This window comes from Carcharhinus amblyrhynchos, chromosome 7 (genome assembly GCF_965287045.1).
Source record: "Carcharhinus amblyrhynchos chromosome 7, sCarAmb.v2.hapA, whole genome shotgun sequence".
In the NCBI taxonomy this organism is placed as follows: domain Eukaryota; kingdom Metazoa; phylum Chordata; class Chondrichthyes; order Carcharhiniformes; family Carcharhinidae; genus Carcharhinus; species Carcharhinus amblyrhynchos.
Window position 1 is genome coordinate 11,372,700 of NC_137330.1, and position 14,213 is coordinate 11,386,912.

At 45.8% G+C, this 14,213-nt stretch overlaps 1 protein-coding gene across 2 annotated transcripts in view; it reads right to left on the bottom strand.

Moving 5' to 3' along the window:
• Positions 1 to 287: 287 nt before the first annotated feature.
• Positions 288 to 14,213, bottom strand: part of khdrbs2 (KH domain containing, RNA binding, signal transduction associated 2) — a 361,507-nt gene continuing 347,581 nt past the window's right edge. Inside the window, exons 9-10 of one of the 2 annotated variants that reach the window (XR_013886982.1) lie at positions 2,578 to 2,748; positions 288 to 538 (exon numbers count right to left, since the gene is read on the bottom strand). Coding sequence is in view for 1 of the 2 variants with exons in the window: in XM_080191957.1 (XP_080048083.1) it covers positions 2,654 to 2,748 (95 nt within the window). In the remaining variant the exon portion in view is untranslated. Of the gene's footprint in view, positions 539 to 1,967; positions 2,749 to 14,213 lie in introns of those variants that run through there. The other variant, XM_080191957.1, reaches the window with a different exon arrangement.

The window sequence follows — 14,213 nt, forward strand, 5'->3', positions numbered from 1 at the left end:
GACTTGTACCCCATGCTTCTGACCAAGAGGCTGGGACACTACCCACACTGCGCCACGAGAGACAGCAGAGCTGTTGCCCCTTAAGTGCAAAAGGTGTGTGGGTTAGGTGGATTGGCCATGCTAAATTGACCCTGATGTCAGGGGGATTTACCATGTGGCGTTACGCTGATAAGGCCAGTGTTTGATTGTGGTTGGTGCAGACTCGATGGGCCGAATGCCATCCTTCTGCACTGCAGGGATTCTACGCTTCTACAAGAGCTGCTGCTGGAGAAACTGCAAACGGATACATTCGTTTTCTGCTCTTTGACCAACAGTTGAGGGTACAATGCAATTTGCAAGAGTAAAAGACAAAATAATTCACACTGACCCTTCTAATAAAAAGCTGACAAGCTCTAACCGGCACCGAGCAGCTGCCAAAGATGCGATTCGACTGATCTCAGGGGCGTTTCTCGTTTTAACCCTGAACTGGGCGTTGCATTGCCTACCTGAACCTTAATGTTGATGTTGCGTTTTCCCCGGTTAACCTACTACCAGAGACCTGGAAAGGAACAAAACAGAGGAACAAGCTTCAGCAGTGGGCAAACCAATGGTCATCCTTCACATTGTTTTTTTTTGAAACAGGCTTTGTAAAACATAACTGTTGCCCCTTAAGTGCAAAGAAAGAAAGTACGTTACGAAATACATCTTCGCATGCAAATCTAGCTTCAAGACACTCGCTTGCACAAGCTGTATAACTTGCTTGCATTTTTGTTACTATGAAAAAAGTAAACCACTCGCAAGGACAAAAAAATGCCATCGTTTCAATATTAACAAAAGACTAAAAGATCGATAACGCTTTTGATTATCCTAAAAGAAAATGGATATCACTCTAATTTCTTTCTGCTTTTCCTTTTTACGATGCACTTTACACAATTGAGGTTTTAGCCAGAGCTGCAAGTACAATTATTGGTCTTTTTAATCTTGTTTATCGGAAGCAGGGTTATATATTGAAAAGAAACAATGACGTGGTCATTAGTTATTGCTAATTAGCCATTTTAATCACCTAGAATTCCTACGTTTGTTTATCACAGTTTGGAAGGTTTACTTTTTTAACTGACAGTAACGGCGTCACTTGTAAATATTTAAAATAAATGTTGAATATGCAGCAAAATTATAGAGTTACGATTAGTGTTACCTTGTCTCTGCAGGGTGTTTAACGTTTAGACATCCTTTGGGTCCTGCGATATAGTCTCTTAATAATCAGTCATCATGTCTGATTGCCTCAAAAAGAAATATCAGCCCCTCTAAACTGCTTTCACGAGCGGTGAAATTCAGATACATTAGCACTGGAAATTACAAATAAAGTTTTTAAAAAAAGTGAATGTCAAACAATTGGGCAGTGACACTGATGATTTCCTGGCAAAGACAATTATTATCATCTCAATAATGCATTAAATGCCTCTTTTTTTTGGAGTGAAGACAAGAATGGGTTTCCATGTAATACGCACATGTTGATGGGATATTTAAGGTGCAGGAAAATTCAACGGTCCAAGGCATTTAGACAGGCTAAAGTGGGAAGAGATCTTACCTCATTAATCTCCATTACATTGTCATGAGAGACATGCTAACACAAACAAGTCAATTAAGAGTTTTGCGTTTAGTAAGATCAAGCTTATAAGGATAGTTTAAAATCCATTTATTGCTCTAACATGTTCTGCATTAAAGTTTACGAATGAAGAGTCAAATAAGCAGATTAGCATGTTAACTGCTTTGGTTTTAAATAAAAATGTTATTTACATCCACTGGGTGTTAATACAGCTTTTATGTTCTTACACAGTGTCAAGTTCTTAAAAAAAACCAACTTAAGGGTTCGTTTTGGTTTATTGTAGCAACAGTTTAGGCAATGCCTGTGGAACAGAAGAGGTAGACATTTAAGAACTAGAATGAAATAATTCCAAATTTTAATTCTTTACAAAAGAGTTCAGCTTTATTGACAAGTTATGGCAAAATGTATTTGACAAATTAAAGTCACCTATTTAGATAAGCTTACACACGGAACTTTATGCAATTTTTATCACCACATACAGTTTATCACACTGAACAGATCACTTTAATAAAGTTAGCTACATACATAGCTGATTGTTCTCAATTCCATTAAACATCACCTTTTTTTTTAAAATTAAAGTTTACAAATTAAATATTGAACATCGTCAACTGACAAATATTAAAAGAAGACAGTTTAAAACAACTTATCTACAACTTGTTTAATCACCTATTCAAATAAAGAGAGTCTTGTTACAATCTTCCATTATCCCTAAATAAGCATTCACCTGGTATAGGTGGTGGGCTTGGAGATATTAAACTCGTCACCAGTTCATGCTAGTCGAACATACTTCTACACATAGAACAATGAAAGGAATAAAAGAAACAATAGGAAGGAAAAGCATCCTTGTTTGCATGTTCTGTGGACTGACTTGTCTATTCTATGAGTTACTGCCATAAAAGAAAGCCAATGTTTTATCAAGGTTTTGGGAAATAGGATACGCGAGGGTACCCAAGAGAAGCTATCCCCGGGCAAGAAAATAAATGAACTATTACTTGTCTTGTAGTTGTTTTGTACGATGACCACAGGACACTTGTACTTAGTGTGCTGATTGTGGGACAAGGGCTGCCTTCAATATCTACCATAGGGATGTTCTCTGTAGGTCCCCCTTGGCCTCGGGATTGGTGCCTTCAGGCTCGGCCGGGTTGCGACCCATTCTTCCTGACCTTGGAAACAGAAAGAGAAATGTGACCCCCGGTTTAAAGTAAAACCCAGCGACAGTTTTCCCAATGCTCATATCAATGCAAAAGTTGGTCGGTCACATCTATGGCTCACAGCCTTAAGAGGCTGTTAAATATTGTTGTGTTAATAGCTCAGAACTACTTAGCCAGGAACTAACGTGTTATGTATAACTGATCTGGGGGATCACAGCTCGAATTCTCTCGCCGTTTTCGCTGGCGAGGTTTTCCTGTCCCGCCGGCAGCGCATCCCGGTTTCCTGCCGGTGTGGGAAGACATCAATGGGCATTCCGTTGACAGCAGCGGGACCAGAGAATTCTGCCACAAGCAAACAACACGCCATCTCCAGTGGCATAGCCAGGTTCGAAGGTTAGGGAGGAGCGAGCACTTAAAAAAGGCACCACGAAATAAAAAATGACCGCCCCCTCATTAATATTCCACCAATCCCCACCCACCATGTCAAGGCCCCGCCTCGTGCTGATGTCATCACAGTCGGTCCTCATCATGTCGCACGCAAAACAACCATTCTTTTCGCAGTAATTTATTTTCTTTTGAAAAAACAATTATTTCTGAAAGGACGCCACTTCTGAAAAATAACTACTGCTGAGTCCTGATGTTCATAAGAACATAAGAACATAAGAAATAGGAGCAGGAGTAGGCCATCTAGCCCTTCGAGCCTGCCCCGCCATTCAATAAGATCATGGCTGATCTGTTGTGGCTCAGTTCCACTTTCCCGCCCTCTCCCCATAACCCTTAATCCCCTCTCTTATCAAGAACCCATCAACCCACTTCTTAAAAATATTTAGCGAGGCAGCCTCCACCACTTCAACGGGCAGAGAATTCCAGAGATTCACCACCCTTTGAGTGAAGAAGTTCCTCCTCAACTCCGTTCTAAACCGCCTCCCCTTTATCTTGAGGCTGTGCCCCCTAGTCCTACTGTCTTTTTTGAGCGGGAAGAGTCTCTCCACCTCTATCCTATCCATCCCATTCATCATCTTATACGTCTCAATGAGATCTCCCCTCATTCTTCTAAACTCTAACGAGTACAAGCCTAGTTTATTCAGCCTCTCCTCATAGCTCAATCCCCTCAACTCCGGTATCAGCCTAGTAAACCTCCTCTGCACTCCCTCCAGGGCCAAAATATCCTTGCGCAGGTGCGGCGCCCAAAACTGCACACAGTACTCCAGCTGCGGCCTCACCAATGCCCTATACAGCTGCAGCAAGACCTCCCTACTTTTATATTCAATCCCCCTCGCTATGAAGGCCAGCATCCCATTCGCCTTCCTGACCACCTGCTGCACCTGCAAGCTGGGTTTTTGCGACTCATGCACAAGGACCCCGAGGTCCCTCTGTACCGTCGCCTGCTGCAGTTTTTCGCCACGTAAGTAATAGTCCTTCCTACCATTCTTCCTACCAAAGTGGACCACCTCACACTTGCCAACATTAAATTCCATTTGCCATTTCCTGGCCCATTCGCCCAGCCTATCTAGATCCTTCTGCAGACTCTCCACACCCTCCGCACAATTTGCCTTTCCCCCAATCTTGGTGTCAGCAAGCCGTCCCACTGACAGGGCGGGGCCAAGGAGCTGTGTCCGGATTGGCAGAGCTTGTGGATGCGCTGTGCTGTGATTGGTGAACTCAACTGACAGTCAGCACTAAGCGAGGCCCTGTGTACTGGATTGGAAGAACGGGGGCGGGAGGGGTGGGAGTGGGGAGACATCTCGTCCTAGGATTGGCTCATCGAGCTGTCAGTCAGGGGCTTGGGTGTGGGCGGGGTGAGGAGCTGTGCTCCTGATTGGTTCATTGAGCTGTCAGTCAGGTGGTTGGGTGTGGGCTGGGTGAGGAGCTGTGCTCCGGATTGGTTCATCGAGCTGTCAGTCAGGAGGTTGGGTGAGGAGCCGTGCTCCGGATTGGTTCATCGAGCTGTCAGTCAGGAGGTTGTGTGTGGGTGGGAGTTAGTGGGTATGAACGGCGCCGCTTCTGAAAAATGTTCTTGGGGGACTGGTCACTCCCTCAAGCTATGCCACTGGCCGTCGCCTATCGGTGGGAAATTTGTGGCCGGGAGGTTGGAGAACCTCACCCCATGTTCCAAAGTTGTGCCAGAGATTTGTGTGTAGTATAATGGAACCTTCTTGTCTACCAAACAGCAAGGCAAAATTAAACATAGGGTGGAATTTTACCGGCACGTCTGCCCGAGGTTCATACGATTCTGCCCGAGGTCAACAGAGAATGCTGTTCTCCGAGCCTCACCCACCCCCAAAATCAGGTGGTCGTGCTGGTAAAATTCCAGCCATAGTTTCCAAGCTTAACAACATCTGTCAACCATAAGACAAGACATAGCAACGGTTGAGAAGCATTCTCTGGAAAATGTTTTGTTAATAGTTTAGCAAGCAAGCATTACGAACCGTGATAGCCTAACTGCAGAGAAGCAACCTTCAGAGAATAAGGTGTCGATACATTCATGTGTTTATAAACTTATAATAATTAAGTGAGTGGTCAGTGCTGCTGCCTTACAGCATCAGGGACCTGTTTTCGGTTCCCTGTCTGTGTGGAGTCTGAATGTTCTCCCTGTGTCCTCCTGTTTCCTTCCGTAGCCCGAAAGACGTGCTGGTTAGGTGCACTGGCCGTGCTAAATTCTCCTTCAGTGTACCCGAACAGGCACTGGAGTGTGGCAACTTGGGGATTTTCACAGAAACTTCTTTATAGTGTTAATATAGCCTACTTGCATAAATAAATAAATAAACTTAATGATGTGCAAAGGGGAAGCGTTGATGGCTACAATAGCAACAGAAGAAGCCAAATACTGATCTGGACCTGGGGTTTCTGTGCACTTCACTCTGAAATCGGACAGAAAAGATCACGGGATTCTCAGCACAAAGGTGTGTTTGTAAGTTCCTTTTGAAAAATAAATTACACTAGAAACCTATTAACCCAAGATTGTGTTTCCATGCATTATGCTCACTTATAGACCTTTGAAGAGGCCCCAAAGATTAAGCTAATACCATATCCATATTCTCAAATCTTTTGAATGCAATTTAAAAACACAAAGAAGCTAATGACCAAACTAAGTACCAAATAGTGTTGTATATTTTTAAAAATATTTTTAGCCGTTACTTAAAATTGATGAAAGGTAATGGACTGGATATGCTGATTAAGCATTTACTATGTACCAGCCGACTCAAGAACACCTTCAAGCATTGTGCTCTCAGTATGAAACAAAACCTTTTTTTTTAATACATTTTTGGGATGTGGGCATTGCTGGGAGGCCAGCATTTATTGCCCATCCCTGGTTGCCCTTGAAAAGGTAGGGATGAGCTGCCATCTTGAATTGCTGATACAAGTGAATGGCTCACTAGGTCATTTCAGAGGGCTTTCAAGAGTGGACCACATTTCTGTGGCTCTAAAGTCACATGTAGGCTAGACCAGGTAAGGACAGCAGATTTCCTTCCTTAAAGGACATTAGTGAATCAGGTGGGTTTTTCCGACAATCGCCAATGATTTCATGGTCATCAGTAGATTCTTAATTCCAGGTTTTTTTTTAATTGAAGTCAAATTCCACCATCGGCTGTGGTGGGATTCGAACCCGGTTCCCCAGAGCATTAGCTGAGCTTCTGGATGAATAGTCCACTGTTAATACTTGTAGGCCATTACCTCCCATCTTGACATCTCTAAAGAGGCAAGGGATGGCCCAGCGCTACTATTGCTCGACTATTAATCCCAGAAACTCAACTAATGTTCTGCGGACCTGGGTTCAAATCCTGCTGCACAGATGGTGGAATATGAATTCAATACAGAATATCTGGAATTAAGAATCTACTGATGACCATGGAACCATTGTCAATTGTTGGAAAAACCCATCTGGTTCACTAAGGTCCTTTCAGGGAAGGAAATCTGCTGTCCTTATCTGGCCTGGCCTACATATGACTCCAGTGCCACAGTAATGCGGTTGACACTCAAATGCACTTCAAGGGCAACTAGTGATGGGCAGTAAATGCCAGCCAGCCAGCAATTTTCATAGAATCCCTACAGTGCAGAATGGGCCATTCGACCCATCAAGTCTGCACCGACCACAATCCCACCCAGGCCCTATTCCTGCAACCCCAAGTATTTATCCATCTAATCCCGTGACATTAGGGTCAATTTAGCATAACCAATCAACCTTACCGGCACACCTTTGGTCTGTGGGAGGAAACTGGAGCACCTGAAGGAAGCCCACGCAGACACAGGGAGAATGTGCATATCCACACAGACAATGACCCCGAGGCCAGAATTGAACCCGGTCGCCTCTGCTCTGAGGCAACAGCGCTAACCACTGTGCCAGCCTTGTCCTAGGAATGAATGAAAAAAAAGACTCAGGGATGTCTATAGTCTCCACACCCTGCCCTGACCCTCCCCACCTCTCCTTCACTCCAATTCTCCTGCTATTTACTAAATGCAGCTAAATTGAACTTGCTTATCTCATTTACATTGATGGCAGACTGTGTCACTGAACAAAAATTCACACTGGCCTGCGCTCACCATTCAGTTTAAGATCTATGTTGGCTTGTTAAGTATGAAGATTTATGGGTCTGACACAGATGTGAAATGCTCTCATCAAGCACATTCAGCCTTCACTGAATTTAGAACATGTTGTCTCACACTGTTACTTTGATATATGTAAGAAGTGATGCCAAATGTGTCCTGGAAAATGTCAACATCAGGGGTCTCTCAAAATGTGGTTCCAAGTTTAAAAGCTCACCATCTTATCTGCCGTACAATACGTGATACTGGGATCAAGCTGTACGCCTCTTTACAAACTTTTTATTGACAATATGTAACAGTTTGAAGATTCAGTTTCTTATCATGCTCAGCGATCTGTAACCCTGGGGAGGCGATGGCCCAGTGGTACTATAACGCGACTATTAATCCAGAGCCCCAGCTAATATCCTGGAGGCTTAGGTTCGAATCCTGCCACAGCAGATGGTGGAATTTAAATTCAATAGAAAAAAAATTGGAATTAAGAATCCACTGATGACCATGAAACCATTGTCGGAAAAACTTATCTGGTTCATTAACGTCCTTTAGGGAAGGAAATCTGCCTTCCCGAACTGGTCTGGCTTACGTATGACTCCAGAACCACAGCAATGTGGTTGACTCTCAACTGCCCTCAAAGGGCAACTATTATTGTCACATGTAGGCTTACATTAACACTGCAATGAAGTTACTGTGAAAATTCCCTAGTCGCTACATTCCAGCACCTGTTCTGGTATGCTGAGGGGAGAATTTAGCACGGCTAGTGCGCCTAACCAGCATTTCTTTCAGACTGTAGGAGGAAACCGGAGCACCCGGAAGAAACCCATGCAGACATGGGGAGACCATGCAGACTCCACACAGACCCAAGCCAGAAATTGAACCAGAGTCCCTGGCACTGTGAGGCAGCAGTGCTAACCTCTGTGCCACTGGAATGTTAGTCAGCCAGCGACACCCATGTTCCACGAATGAGTATAAAAAAACCAACAGCATCCTGCATCCTTGTATGACTTTTTCTTAACAAAACATCCTTTTGCCATCACTGAATGGTTTACAGTGGGCAGTTCAGAGTCAATCACATTGCTGTGGATCTGGAGTCACATGTAGGCCAGACTGGGTTAGGATGGCATATTCCCTTCCCCAAAGGGAGATTAGTGAACCAGATGAGATGTTGTGGGGGATTGGGTTAACGTCTGCGGGGGCCGGGGGAGGCATTATTTGGGCCGGGAGCGACGTGGCAGGGGAAACGGCATTCTATAATTTTTTTCCGCGCGTGCGCAGTTGGAAGCTGCAGTGGGAGCTGCAGGATTTCGGGTGCGTTAAGCCCTCCCCACTGGCTTCTGCAGCACGATTCGGAAGCGCTGATATTTTTTCAGGCAGACTGCGCATGGGGGCACCGGAGAACGGGTCCAAAAATCAGATCTGAAACACTCCCAGTTTCGGGTCCGCCCAGAACTTAGAACCAAAATAAGGCCTTCAATTGTAAAAAAATAAGGCCACGTAAGCTGGATGAACTCCTGTTCCATTTCCACTGGCACGACTCAGAACAGGGAACATATCTTTTATTCCTTGATACGGCTGACTTACAGATTCCTCCAAATTTGACTCCTTCCTGGAGGAAACAGAAGTCTGCAATAACTGAAATCTGTGTTCTCCGGCTCAGGAAGAAAACACCGTCCGTGTTCGTGCCAAAATACCCCGACAGCACAGAAATCACACGGCACTGTAGCTGTACCCAAATCACAGTCTTTGATCTGCATTCTGTGTCTGAGTACAACACTTCCATTAAAGAATCCAAGTGCAGCTTACAATATGTAGTGGACATGACTGACAGTTCCCATTCAGCTGCACCTGCTTTGGCTGGTGTCAAATATTAATCAACGTAATGCTACTTTTCACACTGCTGTGGTACTCAGTCAAGCATCCCTCCACAAAATGAATGTGTCGCATTTTGCAATGTACACAACCCTACCCTTGGATATCCTTGATTAAAGGTCTTGGAAATACCTTTGTTAAGACACCTTTTGTGTGCTCGATCCACACGTTCTACTCACCCCGTAATTAATTCCCCACCTTTTATTTTTCCTAACAAAATATATGGCAGTTCCACTTCTGCAAAGGAGAATCTTTTTCCTTCTATGAGATGTGTCACGACTGGAAAGGCCGGTATACTTATCGCCCTTGGACTGAGTGCTTGCTAGGGCATTTCGGAGGAGTGGCACGATAGCACAGTGGGTTAGCACTGCTGCGTCACGGCTCCAGGGTCCTGGGTTCGATTCCCGGCTCGGGTCACTGTCTGTGTGGAGTTTGCACATTCTCCTCGTGTCTGCGTGGGTTTCCTCCGGGTGCTCCGGTTTCCTCCCACAGTCCAAAGATGTGCGGGTTAGGTTGATTGGCCATGCTAAGAAATTGCCCCTTTAGTGTCCAGGGATGTGTAGGTTAGAGGGATTAGTGGGTGGGATATGGGGGCAGGGCCTGGGTGGGATTGTGTTCGGTGCAGACTCGATGGGCCGAAGGGCCTCTTTCTGCACTGTAGGGATTCTATGAAGAGTCAACCACATTGCTGTGGTTCTGGAGTCACGTGTAGGCCAGAGTAGGTAAGGATGGCAGATTTCCTTCTCTGAAGTGAACCAGATGGGTTTTAATGACAATTAATGATAATTTCATGGCCACCAAAACTGAGACTAGCTTTCACTGAACTGAATTTAAGTCCCACCAGCTCCAGGCCTCTATCCGTTAAACCATATAATCGTTGAATCTGTATGGACAAGTTGGACCACAGGGCCTGTTTACATGCTCTAAACCTCCATGACTCTATGGCCTGGGTTCGATTCCTGGTTTGGGTCACTATCTGTGCATAGTCTGCATGTGCTTCCCTTGTATGTGTGGGTTTCCTCCAGGAGCTCTGGTTTCTTAACACAGTCTGAAAGATGTGCTGGTTAGGCGCACTGGCTGTGCTAAATTCTCCCTCAGTGTACCTGCACATGCGCCGGAGTGTGGCAACTAGGGGATTTTCACAGCAATTTCATTGCAGTGTTAATGTAAACTTACTTGTGACTACAATATATTGACTTACACTTGAAGCTACAGTGCAGAAGGAGGCCATTTGACCCACTGAGCCTGCACCGACAACAATTTCACTCAAGCACCATCCCTGTAACCCCATGTATTTACCCTGCCAGTCCACCTATCCACCTAACCCACATATCTTTGCACTGTGGGAGGAAACGGGAGCACCCGGAGGAAATCCACGCAGACAGGGGGAGAACATTCAAACTCCACACTGACCACACTCCACAAGGCCAGTTTTGAACTTGGGAACTTGGCGCTGTGAGGTACCTGTGCCAACCACTGTGCCACCCCTATCACAGATCAATAAAGCACTCTTCAAATGCAGAGCATGTATATTGCAGAAAAAAAACAGCCATTTCAATGCATTTAAACACTTGGATCAAAGTAACAGCGTGGTGAATTCACTTCTGTTGCCACACTCCTTAAATCAGAGAAAGTTGGGAAGTGATTTGATGGAGGTGTGAAACATCATGAAATGTCTGGACAAAGTAGGAAGGCAGAAACTGTTCATAGAATCCTAACAGTGCAGAAGGAGGCCATTCGGCCCATTGAGTATGCACTGACCACAATCCCACCTAGGCCCTATTCCTTTAACCCCACATTTTACCCTGCTAATATCCCTGACACTAGGGTCAATTTAGCATGGCCACTTCACCGAACCCACACATCTTTGGACTGTAGGAGGAAGCTGGAGCACCCGGAGGAAGCCCACGCAGACACGGGGATAATGTGCAAACTCCGCAAAGGCAGTGGCCTGAGACCGGAATTGAACCCGGGTCTCTGGCACCGTGAGGCAGCAGTGCTAACCACTGTGCCGCCATTCTTATTCCTGTTGGTGGAAGGGTTAGGAACCAGAGCACACGGATGTAAAGTGATTGTTTTGAAGTTACTGTGAAAATCCCCTAGTTGCCACACTCTGGCGCCTGTTCGGGTACACTGAGGGAGAATTTAGCAAGGCCAATGCATCAAACCAGCACATCTTTCAAACTGTGGGAGGAAACTGGATCACCGGGAGGAAACCCATACAGACATGGGGAGAATGTGCAGACTCCACACAGTGACCCAGCACAGTTATATTGGGCTGTATGGCCTCCTTCTGTGCTGTAACCAGACCACGATTCACTGATGAAGCACAAATTGACACCAAAAAGCACTAAGCAGATTGCTTAGAGTTCCGTTGGTGAACAAACTGAATTACTCCCCCAATTTTTGATCAAAGATGAATCACCAGATGTTTTAAGCCATTAAATCGGCCATGCATTTCAACTTTCATCACCGCTGTTCTTATTTTCTTAACAGTAACAATTTGGAAAAAGTCCCTTGGGCTTATCCAGCCCACTCATTCTCTCTCTGATTCCATGAGTGTTTTTTTTTGGGGGGGGGGAGGGGGTGATAGGTGATATACTTGTAATTGTGAGTGGGATGTTAAGAAGCCTCCAGGCTGCTTAACTACAGGTTAAAGCAGTAACACCGTTCCCGCAGTCTGGTGGACAACCTATGGCCCAAGGCCCACACGGGGCCCAACTGGGTTCTGTCTGCAGCCCATCAGACATTTTGTTGACTGTTGCCCAAGTGCAGGGTTGCCACATTCCCACCGATTTCCATCCGCGTAGTTATCTCCCTACGGGCATGACTGAAATGGTACAGAGAAACATACATCGAAAATGGAAGGAGTAAGTTAATCAGCCCTTCGAGCCTGCTCCATCATTCATTTTGATCGCATCTGATCATCAACTTCAATACCCTAATCCCACCTTCACCCTATACCCCTTGATCGAGACCCCATATGCTTTGCTAATCGCTCCCTCAATATGTCATGCCATCTTCTGAGGTGAACCCTCGGATCCCTCTTTCACTGCACAGTGGTTAGGGCGGCACGGTAGCACAGTGGGTTAGCACTGCTGCTTCACAGCTCCAGGGACCTGGGTTCGATTCCCGGCTCGGGTCACTGTCTGTGTGGAGTTTGCACATTCTCCTCGTGTCTGCGTGGGTTTCCTCCGGGTACTCCGGTCTCCTCCCACAGTCCAAAGATGTGCGGGTCAGGTTGATTGGCCATGCTAAAAATTACCCCTTAGTGTCCAAGGATGTGTAGATTAGCGGGTAAATGTATAGGGATGTGGGATGGGGATAGGGCCTGGGCGGGATTGTGGTCGGTGCAGACTCGATGGGCCGAAGGGTTCTATGATCATCGTTAGAACTGTGCTATTGAGTCTTACTCTTCTCTATATTAAATTCTATCTGCCACGTGCCTGCCCATTCTGCCAGCCTAACCATGCCCTGTTGCCTTCAGTTGGCACCGGCCTCATCGGCTGGCGTGCCGCTGCCACCTTTAATATCTTCGGGAAATTGTTAACTCTGTGTTTCAGTGTCAGCATCGTTTACACCGATCAACAAATCCAGTGCTCCCCCCACTGATAACTACTCAGCGGGCTGAGAAACAAGCTGCTGGCGCAAAATTCTGACTTCAAGACAATCTTCCAAAGTGACACTCTCTTGTGCCACAAGCTATAAGTTTGTCAAACAGCCTCGTGTGTGGTTCTTTTTGTCAAATTCTTTCTTTAAATCCATAACGACAACATCCATTGCATTTCCTTCAGCAACAAGAACAGGTCATTTCAGCCCTCTGATCCTGTGCCCATCACGTTTACCAACCGTTTATATCCCTCTCTTCCCCATTTGTTCATACACCTATCAAGGTAAGTCTTAAACGTCACTAACGTATCTGCCTCAACCACCTCAGTTGGCACTACATTCCAGGCCACCCCCCACTCCCTGGATAAAAAACTTCCCCCACACATCTCCACTGAACATTTCCCCCCCCTCTTTTCTTAGACTTGTGCCCCCTTGTAATTATCATTTCTGCCCTGGGAGAAAGCTTCTATTTGTCCACTCTATCTAGAGCTCTCATAATTTTATAAACTTCTATCAGGTTGCCCCCTCAGCTTCTGCCTTCCCAGGGAGAACACCCCGGTTCATTTAATCCCTCCTCGTGGCTAATACCCTCCATGCCATCCTGGTAAACCTTTTCTGCACTCTGTCCAAAGCCTCCACATCCTTCTGGTAGGGTGGTAACCAGAACTGGAGACAGTATACCGAACGTGGCATAACCAACGTTTTATATAACTGTAACACAATTTGCCAATTTTCATACTCGACGCCCTGGTCGATGAAGGCAAGCATGCCATATGCTTTCGTCACCACTTTTTCCAACTGCGTTGCCACTTCTAAGGATCTGTGGAGCTGTACTCCCAGATCTGTGTCTGTGCTTCTGATGGTCCTGCCATTTATTTTGTCGCTCCCACCTGAATTGGACCTACCAAAATGCATCGCCTCACATTTGTCTGGATTAAATTCCATCTGCTGTTCTTCTTCGACCTTCTCTGTTACTTCATCAAAGAATTCAGTTAGATTAGTCAAACATGATTCACCTTCAACAAATCGACGCTGGCTCTCCTTAATTAACTCAAACCTCTCCAAGGGCCTGATAAATAATTCCCCCCCCCCCCGATTATGTTTCTAAAACTTTAACCTAGCACCGACGCTGCGCTAACTGGCCTGTATTTACAGCATGAATGCCAGCATCGGGCAGTTGGGCTGAACGGCCTGCTTGTTGGCTCTCAGAATAGAATCCTCCCACTTTGAGATTAAGTAGGGTGTCCTTCCCTGCTGGCCAGCACGGCAGGATCCCGCGGCAGATTGCGTGCTTGGAATCCCATCAATTATGCCGGGGTGAGTTCCCCTCTGAATCCCCCGGCAGGCTGGCAATTGATTTGCCCGCCCACCCTCAGCTGGTCACGGGCATTCAGCCTCTGATCTTCAGGTAAGCGTTCTCCAAGGCGGCCTTCACAGCACACGACAGCGCAGAGTCGCTG